Source organism: Triticum aestivum, chromosome 2A (genome assembly GCF_018294505.1).
Source record: "Triticum aestivum cultivar Chinese Spring chromosome 2A, IWGSC CS RefSeq v2.1, whole genome shotgun sequence".
NCBI classification, from domain to species: domain Eukaryota; kingdom Viridiplantae; phylum Streptophyta; class Magnoliopsida; order Poales; family Poaceae; genus Triticum; species Triticum aestivum.
The window spans coordinates 20,648,931-20,664,277 of NC_057797.1; the positions used below are offsets into that span (position 1 = coordinate 20,648,931).

At 45.1% G+C, this 15,347-nt stretch overlaps 1 protein-coding gene and 1 pseudogene across 1 annotated transcript; both read right to left on the bottom strand.

Moving 5' to 3' along the window:
• Window positions 1-399: 399 nt before the first annotated feature.
• Window positions 400-4,861, bottom strand: LOC123187107 (uncharacterized). Its single transcript, XM_044598883.1, has 4 exons — window positions 4,713-4,861; window positions 4,494-4,612; window positions 1,037-4,098; window positions 400-877 (listed from the first exon to the last, which is right to left on the bottom strand). Exons 2-4 carry the CDS (start codon window positions 4,503-4,505, stop codon window positions 874-876), a joined length of 3,078 nt encoding a protein of 1,025 aa, XP_044454818.1. The 5' UTR covers window positions 4,506-4,612; window positions 4,713-4,861; the 3' UTR covers window positions 400-873.
• A 4,143-nt stretch (window positions 4,862-9,004) lies between these two features.
• Window positions 9,005-12,978, bottom strand: LOC123184371 (uncharacterized; annotated as a pseudogene).
• Between the last annotated feature and the right edge of the window lie 2,369 nt (window positions 12,979-15,347).

Consider the following 15,347-nt stretch of genomic DNA (forward strand, 5'->3'; position numbering starts at 1 on the left):
CTGAAATCTGAATGCATCGAAACGCCGTGAAAACAGACGTTGGTGGTTGGCCGTGGAGGTGTACGCATGGTAGCTAATTGAAAAGATTTTTTTCCTCTCATTTCAGTGGCATGGATAAATAAAAGGGATTCTGCTTCTACTTACTTGCCATGTATGGTTAACATCTTCAGTCTTGCTAGTGTAAGCCAAATCTGCTACGGCCAATAGGGCTTTGCATTAATCAGTTAACCGCGTGTCGACTACATATTATCTAGTGAGTCTAATTGTAGTTGGTAAAAAGGAACGGTTTCCATCCAGCAACAACCAGTCAAGGGAAAAAAACGATCCAAATTTTACAAAGCTTAAATTATCAGGACGGAATGAAACACAATGCTGCAGTTCATATCAGACACACACAAATCACCAATTGTATTCAAGTCAGAGGCATTGTTTCGCATTACAGTAATCAGTCCATAGCTTACAGATCCCACACCATAACACACAAACAGAGCAACAGCAGGAGCAGGCAGGGTGCTCATGCCACCCAAGCTGAATATGCTCTCTTATTTATTTGTCTCTGGCTCAAAGCTTGTACCGTGCATCATCTATAGAACCAGATGATGCATACTTACTTTGACTCATTCATGGCTTCGTCGAGCAATGATGGCCACACAAACAAAATCAAGACAAACCAAAGCAAAGGAAATCAAGCCAAATCAAACTGAACTGAAAGACTGCACCGTCACACCATGGCAATGCAGATGAAGATTTCACGCCACCACATGACCAATCAAGCAGCATGAAGTATGGCAACAACACACACAAACTTGGAGTCCAAAGAAAAGCTTCAACTAATGAAGCACCGTAGCAATCATCGACCATGGATGGATTTGATTACCTACAGTAGTGCAGCAGAACAAACCATCAATGAGATGATACTATACACGCATAGTATCAAGACAAAATAAAAGTAATACAGATAGAAACTGTAAGTTTAAGTACGCTAGCACACCAAGTTATTGATTAAAGTAGGGACAGAAACCCATATATATCTCACCTGAGAACAGTGACCCTTGGCAGGTGGGCCTTCTTGTAGTATCGCGAGTGGCTCGGCTCATAGAGCGAAGGGTCGTGCTTCGCCCCCAGCCCTTCCCACTCCAGGTTGTCCCACCAGTCCTTCTCGCAGTCCACCTTGGGCCGGTTGGTGGTGCTGCCGCTGACTGCCGGCAGGCGTCGAAGGCCCCAACAGCCCCGGATTCTAACGGTCCTAAGGTTCGGCGCGGACATCCTGCTCCCACAGATGCTCTGTAGGTTGGAGAGCTGGTATAGGTGGATCCTTCTTAGGTTGGGAAATTCTATAGTTTCCTTCTTCTCTTGGCGCTTAGGGTCCAATGGGAAGACCTTCTTCAGATCACCGCAGTACACGATCTCCAGTGTCTGCAGGCTAGGCAGGGTGTCCATATGCTCAGACAAGGGAAGCACATGTATGAGCCTGGGGCAACAGTCCAGGTGCAAGAACGCTAGGCGTTCAAACGAACGTCTACCAGGTTGAGCTACTGCACTCCAGTTCCAGATGTAGCACGCCTTCAGGAGCTGAGACGCCCAGAATGTAGACAATAACCGAAAGGCACTGTGGCCATCACTTAGTTCGGGAGTTGCAAAGACAGAGCATAGATTGGGGCACCTCTCGACACGGCCCCAATCGAGGTAGCACCAGCTGGAACCTTGTGGAAATGGAAGGCAAGTGATGGATGAGCTATCATGCACATGAAGCATGTAAGCCCTATCATACATGAAACTATGGGGTAAAGTAGCACTAGTAGTAGTTCCTTCAATGCTGCTCTGTTCTTGCTGTAGTAATCTCCCCTTCATCTCCTGTTCATCTTGTACTTGAACGTACCGGCCTATACAACTTGGAGTGGGCCTAGGTGGGCACAACCATATCCAGCTAATCACGCCTTCATTACCAGCACCAGCCTGCAGGTGGCCTTGAAAATCGACATCCCTTGCATATAAATGATGATAAGGCTGCTGTAGGCTCCTGATTCCTTTAGCAACTTCACTGTCGTCAACAGCAACTCTACTTGTAGGAGATGAATTCATTTCCATATATATCTTGTACAAGTGAAATACTTCTCTGAAGGGCTCAAGAGACCTAAGGAGCCTTGCATCCCTTACAGCGATGTACCACATCCAGTTACTGGAAAAGATGTCTCGTTGTCCAGCTGCAACAGGAAAAATAAAGGATGATCTTGTAGCAGAACTAGTCTCATTGGTCTTTTCTTTTGAATTATCTTGGCAAAGTAGCGGAGAGCGGATGGTGCTGATGTATAGGCGTAGCATATACGGAAACCATTTTATTTTGTCTTTTGGTGGCCATAATATTGCACAGAGCTTCTCACAGCCCAGGAGGATGAGACGCTGGAGGTATGGAGCTTCCATTTCACTGAGGTCAAGGGTTTTCACTGCCGTTCCCGAGAGGTCCAGCTCTTCTAGGCTCCCCAAATTTCCTCTGAGAAGTATATTCTTCAACTGAGAACAACCCCGGAAGGAGATGCTAGATATCTTGGCAGACGTTGCAGCTTTGTTGATGAAGCTAAATGACTCGAGCGACGGAGGCAGGACGTCGTTGATGAAGTTAGATGTCGTAAGGCTGTTTGTACTGGACATATTGGGGAATTGTGCTTGATTATTTGTGCCTTCGTTCTTTGTAGGGACCGGATCTGCTACTGTTACTCGAAGTATTACAAGGCTTGGTCTACCACCACACAAATCGCTTATGCTCCTATGCTTGACTCCCTCCACATTTAGCTCCCTGAGTTCAACCATCACTATCTTCATCTTTTCAGATAGCAGCCAGTACCAGTCTGTATACCTCAGATCCAGCAACCATAGCTTCTGGAAACATGATATGCTTTCATTGTGGCCTGGATGCCGGTCATCTTCTGTGATATTTGTGCAATGGTCCAGGTGGAGCAATCTTAGTTGGGCACAATGGACGAAGGGGGGAGATGCAAAACTGAAGGTGCAATGGGATAGGTGTAACACACGTAGCTTGCTGCTTTGTGAATGTTGAAACATGCTAACCGGCAATATTGATGTTCTATCTGTTGGTGATTCATCTGCAAAAAGGAAGAAGGATGTCACCTGAGGAGGCAATGCTCCAGCCTTATCCTCTAGCAGTTGTTTGTGGGTGGTGAAATTCCAGCGGTTAACAAGTAAATCATCTGACACCTGTAGCCAGTGAGTTGCGAACTCATTATATCTTATACCACAATCCAAACTCATGTTTCTCTGCAGGGAATTGCCAATCACCCATGCTGATGCATTGTCTTGGCCATGTACAATACCATCACATATCCAATAATTTGGTGCATGGGTCTTCAAGTCCATACGAGTCAGCACTAGTACCGTACACAGGAGGCACTCCATGATTATCTTATGGCTCATGTCACTGGGCTGAATAATCCCGGCACACTTGGCAACCTCTAAAGCCTCTTCATGCACTAGATCCCGCAATTCATCTACACATTCAATAGAAGCATATAAGCAAACATCTGTCTGACTCTTCATCTTTTCGTTTTCCCCATCATCTAGTAAGAGACTGACATCGTGCCGAAACCTCCCGTGCCAGGTCCACAACACCTTATTACTCAAACCTGACATTACTGGGATACCACACTCGTACAAATCAATGTATCTTCTGCTTCCGTTGTGAAAAACAACCACAAGTCTACTGTTAACAAGCTTTCTGAATATTTTCACTCTGATCTCTGCTATCACCCCTCTGGAACCTTGATCCATCCCATTGAAATCATCCTCCTCCTCGCACTGATCAAATATGGCCATCACAGACCGTGGAAGCTCCAGTTCCTCCGCTACTGCCTTTTGCAAGGCCCTCATGCTTTTCCATACCGAGCAATCCACATGGATTACCTTATCAAACTTGTTCCGTCTTCTGGATGATTTCAGGCGTTGGGCTACCACTTTGAGAACAGCGGATGCTCCCAATCCTTGCCAGCCCTCGAAGTAGATCACATCTCCTTTGCTTGTATCCTCCAAAACACCAATAATCTCTCCTGCCGCAGCATCGATGTTTTTGGCCTGGAGCTTTATCTTCTGCAAGGTCAACAATAATAGCACCAAATGAGGCTCGCTATTTGTGGCTTTATTTGTGTAACACTTCCATTTCAAACTACAAGGCCCATCATAAATTCATAACAAAAAAATTCTGTAAACCGTTAAGATATAACTCATTAACGCAAATAAAAGCAACAACCAAGTGGTGCATATAAAAAAAATCCATAAATCATTAAGGCATAACTCGTATGTGAGTGAGAATAACTGCTTAATCACTGATCAACTGTGTAAATAATTAATTGCCTTTGTATTCTTGACTATATCACTACTGAAGATCCGAGTTTAATTAGCTCACTAGCTAAAGGAACGAACAACGAAGTAGGTCATATATCTGCAGCATTAATCACTGAAGATCAAGGTGAGTGATGGATTACCTCTGGAGGCATGACGAATCAAACCGATCGTATTCTTTCCATATGATCTAGTTCTCGCTTAGCGACAAGGCCAGCAGCTCCATGTCAAACGTTGTGCATGCAGAAAATTCCTTCCTTTCCTACACATTTGAACAAGTTACTCAAATTTATCATTAAGAATGACTCTTACAAATTTCGAACTAATCTGTAGATATTTATACAATATGATTCGGTTGGTACCTTGATTAATTGCGGCGCTGGCAGAAGCCTAGATAGATCGATCGATCAAAGGGGTGGACAAGGAAACTGGAAGTTGCGTACAAGGAATATGGATGCATGCATGTAGCTTGGCTTGCTCGTACAGGAAACGGGGCACGCATATGCAATTATGCATACACATGGGCTAGCAGGAAACGGGGCACGCATATGCAATCAAAGGGGTATTCCTTGCTTCTGCTTTGCGTGCTTTTCTCTGTGCTTTATCTCTCTAAACAAAAGCTGAGAATTCCATCATCATATTATTTGCTTGATGTGTTTAAAAGATGCACGGGGATATAAAGGTAAACAAGGTTAAAATAGAATGTTACTTTGTTGCCTGCCATCCTGTCAGATAACCAGATTTATGTATCAGGACAAAGTATAATCCAGATACAGAACGGTGATGCATCCGTCTATACTGTAGGACCAGTCCGCCAGGTACATATATAGTTCCTACTTAAAAAGAGCAGTCCCTACTCCCTACTTAAAAAGAGCAATTCCTACAATGAATAAGCTAGTTGAGCAACTTAAAAAGAGCAGTCCACTGGAGGTGCTGCAGGCAAGCTAGTTGAGCAACTTTGTCTTTCATTTCACTTCTGTGACATGGATAAGAAGAACCAGGATTCTGCTACTACTTCCCTGCCATGTATGTACTGGTCCTGGTTGTTAACATCTTCAGTCTTGCTAAATTCAGAGTTGCCTAAGCCGCATCTGCTACAGCCAATATATATAGGACCAATAATTAATCAGTTAACAGCCTGTGGCTCATTATCGACTCTAATCCAAGTCTAAATCTAGTTAGTGTGATCAGCCAAAAGGAACGGTTTGCAGCAACAACCAGTCAAGTAAAAACCTGATCCTTATTCGCAAAAAAAAGTAAAAACCTGATCCAAATTCTACAAGCTTATACGATCAGCGCAGAACAAAACATAAAGTTGCAGTTTATATATGTTGACATACACAAATCACCATTTAAGTCAAAGGAATTGCTTAGCATCACAGTAATCAGTCTGTAGCTAACAAATCACACACCACAACACACAAATCGGGAGCAACAGCATAGCAGCAGCATGAGCAGGCAGGTCGCTCGTGCAACACACGCTGAATGCCCTCTCCTTTATTTCGCCTTTGCTCAAAGGTTTTACCACCATGCATCATCTATCCAACCAGATGATGCATACTTCCTCAAGCAACGATTCGCAAACCAAACCAAACCAAACCAAATCAAAACAAACTGAACTGGAAGACAGGACATCCACACCATGGTGAAGCAGATCCAGATTTCACACCGACCAATCAAGCAGGACCAAGTAAGGCAGCAACACACACAAACATGCACTCCAGAGAAAGCTTCAGCTGAGCACCGTAGAACCAACAGCATGTAGCGATCGACCCATGGCAGGACTTGATTACCTACACTGCAGCATAATAGATCGCTGATGAGAAGATTGATTCCATACACAGACACAGCCCCAGAAATAGATTAGTACAGATAGAATGGTAAAACTAAGTTGGCTACCCACTAATAAGCAAATTATTGATGAAATAACAGAAGAACAATATATATCTTACTTGAGCACTATGCCTCTTGGCAGGTTGGCCTTCTTGTAGTAGCGCGAGTGGCTTGGCTCATAGAGCGGAGGATCGTGCTTCGTCTCCACCCTGCTCCAATGGCAGTCCCGCCAGTGCACCCACTCCAGGTTGTCCCATCAGTCCTTCTCGCAGTCCACCTTGGGCCGCATGGTGGAGTTCCACCTGACAGCTGGCAGCTGCGTGAGGCTCCAGCAGCCCCTGATCTTGACGGTCTCCAGGTTGGGCGCGGACATCCTTCTCCCACAGATGCGCTGCAGCATGGGTAGCTCATACAGGTGGATCATCCTTAGCCTGGGGAAGTTTATAATCTCCTGCTTCTCTTCGCGTTCAGGGAAGATCTCCTTCAGATAACTTCATCACACAATCTCAAGCGTCCCCGGCCTACGCAAGGTGTCAATACACTCGGACAAGGGAATCACATGTATGAGCCTGAGGCAATAGTCCAGGCGCAAGAATTTTAGTTCTGAAAGGGAAACTAGTGGCTGCACCCAACTTCGGTGCACCCACGCAAGAAAACATAGCAAACATTTTCAAAAAAATCTGAAACTTTATGGGAATGATTATCAACAAATGTTATGGGGGCTTGCAAAGTTTGGTGGCCAAATAGCATTCGAGAAGCTCTCTACAAAAAAAGACAAAATTACAAAATCTGCTCAAACAGTGCACTTACATTTTGACTAATTTTCAGTGAATTTATCTTTTTTTAGAGAGCTCCTCGAATGTTATTTGACCAACAAATTTTGCAAGCCTCCCTAACATTTGTTGATGATGATTTCCACAAAGTTGCAGATTTTTTCGAAATGTTTTGATATGTTTTCTTGCGTGGGTGCATCGAGAGTGGGTGTAGAAGAACCACTCTCATTCTGAAAACCATCCTCCACTTGGTTGAGATTTTATACTCCAGTTCCAAATGTAGCACGCCTTCGGAAGCTGGGACGCCCAGAATGTACACAAGCTCCAGAAAAGTTTGGTCACGAAATTGCAGCATCGATTGACACATAGCCTGTTCCTGCTTCGTGTTGTTAGAAAAGAAAGTGAAATGTCTATTTTTTTAAAGGAAAGACCAGCTGCAACCTAAACTAGCTATGAGGGATATTGTCAAAGCCAAATGGTTATAAATGTCTCTTCAAAAAGAAAAAAAAGGCAAGTTCATAGTGTTTTGCGTAACAAAAACCTTATCTAAAACTCTAGCATTTCTTTGCTTCCAAATGTCCGAGACAGCTAGTAGAAAATAAAAAAATAAAGAATTCCAGTGTTTTACATATAATGTCAAAGTGTTTTCAGAAGGAGAAGAAGGCTTATTAATCGAGAGACCACCTGGCCTGAGATATCATCTTCTTCAAAGAATTGGAAGGAGTAAGGCGAAGATTAAAGGATGCTAGCGGACCCTACTAGCAATTCCTCCAGAGGTGCACTGAGAGAAGATGGTAAGCTACCTGGCTATGGTGTTTAGCCTGTCACAGAAAGAAGCCTAAGAGAAGCCAGGGGGAAAAGAGGCGTCAATTTGGCTTCGCATTTGGTCTTCTAGATCCACGATGTGAAGGCCGGCAGGTGCTTCGACATGGTACAAGTTGCTGCGGTAGAGTTTAGATGCAAAGAAGCCACCTCCACATACGGAGCTCGATCCAAGCATGATGATCGGCGAAACTTATATGAATTTGTTGCAGAAACTGTCTTTGCTCACTGAAATCTGAATGCATCGAAACGCCGTGAAAACAGTCGTTGGTGGTTGGCCGTGGAGGTGTACGCATGGTAGCTAATTGAAAATATTTTTTTCCTCTCATTTCAGTGGCATGGATAAATAAAAGGGATTCTGCTTCTACTTACTTGCCATGTATGGTTAACATCTTCAGTCTTGCTAGTGTAAGCCAAATCTGCTACGGCCAATAGGGCTCTGCATTAATCAGCTAACTGCTTGTGGCCTATTATCTAGTGAGTCTAATTTTAGTTGGTAAAAAGGAACGGTTTCCATCCAGCAACAACCCGTCAAGGGAAAAAAACGATCCAAATTTTACAAAGCTTAAATTATCAGCACGGAACGAAACACAATGCTGTAGTTCATATCAGACACACAAAAATCACCATTTGTATTCAAGTGAGAGGCATTGTTTCGCATTACAGTAATCAGTCCATAGCTTACAGATCCCACACCACAACACACAAACGGAGAGCAACAGCAGGAGCAGGTAGGGTGCTCATGCCACCCAAGCTGAATGCGCTCTCTCATTTATTTGTCTCTGGCTCAAAGCTTGTACCGTGCATCATCTATAGAACCAGATGGTGCATACTTACTTCGAATCATTAATGGCTTCGTCGAGCAATGATGGCCACACAAACAAAATCAAGACAAACCAAAGCAAAGGAAATCAAGCCAAGCCAAACTCAAGCAAATCAAACTCAAGCAATGCAGATGCAGATTTCACACGGGCCAATCAAGCAGCATCAAGTAAGGCAACAACCTACACAAACGTGCACTCCAGAGAAAGCTCCAGCTAATTAGCGCTCAAATCATGAAAGGAATTGTTTACCTACAATGAAGCATAACAAATAGTTGATAAGAAGATTGATTCCCTAAACATACATAGTATCAGAACTAGACTAGTACAGATAGAATGGTAAAAGTAAGTTGGCTAGCACACTAAGTAAGTTACTGATGAAAGGAGACATGGACCAAACATAGCTCACCTGAGCACGGTGCATCTTGGCAGGTGGGCCTTGTAATATCGCGAGTGGCGTGGTTCATAGAGCGAAGGGTCATGGTTCACCTCCATATCGTCCCACTTCAGGTTGTCCCACCAGTCCTTCTCACAGTCCACCTTGGGCCGCTTGTTGGTGCTGCAGCTGACGGCCGGCAGGCGGCTAAGGCCCCAACAGCCCCTAACCTTGACGGTCTCAAGGTTGGGCGCGAACATCCTGCTCCCACAGATGCCCTGTAGAGCGGAGAGCTGGTACAGGTGGATGTGCCTTAGCTTGGGAAATCTTATAATTTCCCGCTTCTGTTGGCGCTTAGGGTCCAAAGGGAAGACTTCCTTCAGATCACCGCAGCACACGATCTCAAGCGTCTCCAGGCTAGGCAGGGTGTCCATATGCTCAGACAAGGGAAGCACATGTATGAGCCTGGGGCAATAGTCCAGGTGCAACAATACTAGGTCTTTGAAGGATCCTCCACTTGGTTGGTATATTGTACTCCAGTTCCAGATGTAGCACGCCATAGGGAGCTGGGATGCCCAGAATGTTGACAGATACAAAAAGGTGTGCACCCCACTTCTTAGTTGGGGAGTAGCAAATACAGAGCAAAGCTTGGGGCACCTCTCAACTCGGCACCATTCAAGATACTGCCAGTCTGAACTTTGTGGGCATGGAATGCAAGTGGTGGACGAGCTGTAATGCACATACAACAACTGTGCATTATCACACATCAAAACAGGGGCTAAAGCAACACTGGTACTAATCCTCCGAGTGTTGTGTTGTTCCTGTAACGATCCACTCTCCATCTTCTCTTCATCTTGCATGTGGAAGTACCAGTCTTGAGGACTTGGAGTAGGAATAGGTGGGCAATCCCACATCCAGCTGGTCAGACCTTCGATAGCACTGACAGCTTGCGGGTGCTCTTGAAAGACATCTCTTGCATATAAGTATTGAGCAATATTCTGCTGGCTCGCGATGCCTTGAGCAACTTCATAACCACTAATAGCAGCTCCACTTGCAGAAGATGAATCAATCTCCATGTATACAAATTCTCCCCCAATATGTTGTTGAAAGGTAAGAAGCGACCACATGAGCCTTGGATCCACTACAAATATGTACCAATTAAACTCAAAAGATGCAGTTCGACCGGTGCCTTGTGGTGAAGCCTCAAAAGTAAGGATAGTTGATGATCCTGCAGCAGCACTAGCCTGCTTGGTCTTCTTTTCCCAATCATTCTGGCTAGGTGATGCAGATTGGGTGGTGCTGATCTGCAACTTCTCCAAAACCCATGTCCTTTTATATTCCGATGGCCATAATATTGCACGGAGCTTCTCACAGCCCAGCAGCATGATACGCTTGAGGTTTGGAGCTTCCACTTCTCTGAGGTCAAGGGTTTTCACTGCAGTGCCTGAGAGGTCCATCTCCTCCACGCACCCCAAATTTCTTTGAGAAGTATACTCTTCAACCGAGAACAACCCCGGAAGGAGATGCTAGATATCTTGGCAGCAGTTGCAGCTTTGTTGATGAAGCTAAATGACTCAAGCAATGGAGACAGGACATCGGTGATAAAGCTAGATGTCGTAAGGCTGTTCGTACTGGACATATTGGGGAAATGTGCTTGATTATCTGTGTCTTCGTTCTCCATACAGAACGGATCAGCTACTGTTACGCGAAGTACTACAAGGCTTGGTCTACCGCCACAAAAATCACTTATGCTCCCATGCTTGAGTCCTTCCACATTCAGCTCCCTGAGGTCGACCATCAACCTCTTCATCTTTTCCGATAGTAGCCAGTACCATTCTGTATACCTCAGATCCATCACCCATAGCTTCTGGAAACATGACATGTCTTCATTCTGGCTTGGATGCTTGCCATCATCTGTGATATTTGTGCAATGGTCCAGATGGAGCAATCTTAGTTGGGCGCAATGGACGAAGGGAGGAGATGCAAAACTGAAGGTGCAATGAGACAGATGTAACACACGCAGCTTGCTACTTTGTGAGTGTTGGAACATGCCAACTAGCAATATTGATGTTGTATTTGTTGGTAGTTCATCTGCATAAAGGAAGAACGATGTGACCTGAGGAGGCAGCACATGAGTGTTATCATTTCGCAGTTCTTTGTGGGTGGTGAAATTCCAGCGGTTAACATGTGACTCATCCAATACATGTAGGAAAAAAGCTGCAGCCTCATCAGATCCTATAACAGGTGAATCCAAGCTCATGTTTCTCTGAAGAGAATTGCCAATGTCCCATGCTGATGCATTATCTTGGCCCTGTATAATACCATCACAGATCCAATAGTTTGGTGCATGGGCCTTCAGATCTGTAGCAATCAGTGCCCTGTATATGAGGCATTCCATGACTATCTTGTGGTTTATGTTGTCCGGCTGAGCAATCCCCGTGCACTTGGCAACCTCCAAAGCCTCTTCATGCAGTAGATCTCGCGCTAACTCATCTTCAAATTCAGTAGAAGCAGATAAGCGAATATCTGTCTGACTCTTCATCTTTACCTTTTCCCCGTCTTCTAATTTGAGACCCATCCGAAACCTCCCGTGCCAGGTCCACAACACCTTGTTACCCAAAACTGGTATTACTGGGAGGCCACACTCGTACAAATCAATGTATCTTCTGCTTCCATTGTGAAAAACCACCACAAGTCTACTGGTAAGAAGCTTTCTGAATATTTTACCTCTGATATCTGCTATCACACCTCTGGAACCTAGATCCATACCATTGAAATCGTCCTCCTCGTCGCACCGATCAAAGATGGCCATCACTGAAGGCGGAAGCTCTAGCTCCTCCGCAATTGCCTTTTGTAGGGCCCTCATGCTTTTCCACACGGAGCAATCCACATGGATAACCTTATCAAACTTGTTCGATCTTGTTGATGATTTCAGGCGTTGGGCTACCAGATTGAGAGTGGCTGATGCTCCAAATCCACCCCAGCCCTTGAAGTAGATCAGATTTCCTTTGCTTGTGTCCTCCAAAACACCAATTATCTCTCCTGCTGCAGCATCGATGTTTTCTGCCTGGATCTCTATCTTCTGCAGTGTTCAACAATAATAACAACGAATGAGGTTTGTTATTTTGCAGCTTTATTTCTGCAACTCTTTCATTTTAAACTACAAGGTGCATCTTAACTAAGAAAAATCATAAATCATTAGGACATAACTTATTAACACAAATAAAAGCAATGATCAAGTGGAGCATATAAAATCATGCAAGTGAGTGATAACTGCATAATCACTGATCAAGTGTGTAAAAAATTAAGTGCCAAAGACCACACTGAATATGCTATAGATTTTTCAAACTTCAAATGCTAACAGAAGCAAGTGTAAATAAATAGGAGAAAAAGTTCTCATCATGATGGCCTTTAATTGTTGGGCATACCACTACTGAAGATCCAAGTTGAGCTCACTAACTAAAGAAATTAAGAAAGTAGGACACAAATCTGCAGCATGAATCACTGAAGATAAAGGTGAGTGTCACATTACCTCTGGAGGCATGATGAATCAAACCAATCTTCTATTTTGGCTAGGATCTAGTTTGCACTTAGCAACAAGGCCAGCAGCTTCATGTCAAACGATGTGCGGCAGCAAATTCCTTCCTTTCCTACACATTTGAACAAGTTAACATCATTTTTCGTTAAAGAATTGGTGACTCGTACAGATTTGGCGAAGGAATTAACTAATCTGTAGATATGTATACGAAATGATTCGGGTAGGTACCTTGCTTAATTCCGGCGCTGGCAGAAGCCTAGATAAATCGATAAGGTGGACAAAGAAACTGGAAGTTGCATGGAGACATGTGCCTTGAGTACAAGGAATAGGGCGATGCTAGGCGCCGGCGCACCGGCCGAACGCTTCGGCCGGTCCAACCCTAGCCGTCAGATCGGCCCGTCCCGATCCGTTGGATCTTTATCCAATCAGGTCGTCCTCTTCCTCTCGCGAGCGCGGACAGGAAAAGGAACCCCGTCTCGCCGGCCGCACGCGTTTTCCCTCGTCGCCGCCCCCCTCGCCTGCCCACCCCGTCTCTGGTCGCCGCCCTCACCGCCCGTCTTCGCCGGCCGCCCTGGTCGCCGGTCCCGGCCCTCGGCGGCCATTCTCGTCACCGGCTTCGCCCATGCAACAGCCCACCCATGCAGTTGTAGCTTCCGTGGCAACCGTTGTAGCTCCAATGGCGACGACCGGAGCTCACCGGTGTGCTCGCTAGCGCTCATCCCCCGCTAGCAACAAAAAAAATCGAGTGCCCAGGGAGATGCCTAGTGATGCAACCTACGACGAAAAAAGCTACAACTAGCGATAGGAAAAGCTTCAACCGGCTATGAAAAAAGCTTCAACCAGTATACCACTGGAGCTATGGATGACCAAGAAAAGTTACAACCAGTGACAGAAAAAGCTTCATCTAGCGATGAAAAAAGCTTCATCCGACTATAAAAAAAGTTTCAACCGTGGAAATAAAGCCATGGACGAAAAACGAAAAAGCTGCAACCGGCAGTTATAAAAGTTACAACGCATTGAAAAAAGCTTCAAACTTCTTATCTTAGCTGCGACCCCGCGATGATGATGACGCCGTTTTGCTGCAACCGTAGTAGATTTTTGCTACCACCGGCGATTGAATTTGCTACAACCGGTTCCAACAAAAATTCGCCGTGGAGTGTAGTCTGCCATGGCTGGTTGCAGCTCCGGCGTGGCCGGGTCCGGCGAGGTAGGCAGAGCCCCGATGCATGCGAGGTAGGCGTCGCCGTGGTAGCACCCCGTAGCCCCGGTTGCAGCATCTCCCGTTGTCACCGCCCCTTGGTCGCCGGTGAGATGGGATGGTCACCGCGCAGAGCCATGGCGAGCTTCGAGCGGGGAGGGGAGGCGTGGTGCTGCGACCGGGGGGCAGGGGGGAAGGGGAAGGGATGGGGAAGGGGTGGGGAGGAGAGGGCAGAAGAAGAGGGCGGCGCGCGCCCCGGCGAGCTGCGCGAGATGTGGGGAGCAGCGTTGAAGGAGACACGAGGAAGAGGGAGACCGGCCCAATGTTCCGCCGGTGCCCCGGCCCCAAACATTTCCCCAAGGAATATGGATGTAGCTTCGCTAGCTCATACAGGAAATGGGGCATGCATACACATATGGTGGCATTCCTTGCGTCTGCTTTGCTCGCTTTTCTCTGTGCTTTATCTCTCGAAATAAAAGCTGTGAATTCCTTGCTTCCCACACACCACATCCATCATTAGATTCTTTGCTTGCTGTGTTTAAAGATGCACATGGAAATACTAGTAAAGATAAAGATAAAAATGGACTGCTACTCTGTTGCGTGTCATCCCGTCAGTAGACCAAGTTATGGATCAGGCTGTATCTCGTCAGTCTTGAGTAACAGAAAATGACGCTTTTGGCCACTGAGACTACCTCCAAAACATAAATTTAATTAACTAATTTCTATTTGCATATACTTGTACACCATCTTCATGCCAAAAATTGCATTTTGGAGCACTACCACAGCTGTAACTTGCACTGTAGAGTTCCTCGCAGAAAAAACACTTGCACTGTAGAGTTCTGTAAAAAAGCATCAAACCGGACCAAGTACCGTTGTCATAAAATTCAAACCGGACCAGGTAATAAAAACCGAGCCAGTTCAGTGGTGCGGACCCACATGTCTGCTTCCATGTTGAGGCCGCCTCATTACTTTGCCACATCAGGGCAACCTAACTCAAGTCAAGCCTATGTATGTCTGTTGATCTGAAGTTCTGAACCATGTCCTGAGTGTCCTAGTCAATATTTATCGGTCTACCAACATTTCCACTTACCAATGAGCAACCAGTTGAGACAGCTAGCTTGCAAGTGGAATGAGCAAAAGAATTACCAAAATTTCACCAAGTAAAAACTTGGAAGCATAGGCAGCTCCGAGGACGTATCTGGTGCACCAGCACTTCTTGTGCTACCGATGCACCGAACGTGTAAACATGTTCAAGAAAATCCAAGAAAAAATTGGTGTATTGACAAAACATCAATCTGTGTTGTCACAAAAATTCAAACTACAATTTAAAACATTGCTTGAGATATAAAAATGACAAATGTGACATCAATGTAATAATGGGCCAAATCTAAGGCCCAACTTGTGTTGTATACTATTCAATGTCAAATTTGTCATTTTTGTATCTTGAGTTATGTTCCAAATTTTGATTTGAAATTTTGTGATAACGTACATTAACGTTATGTGAATCTGCTATACTTTTTTTCTGATTTTTTTGGACATTTGAAAATGTGCTAAGTGAGTCTGGTGCACCGGTAGCATAAAAAGCTCTGGTGCACCAGATATGTTCTTAGGCAGCTCCTTTTCAAAAAAGAGAAAT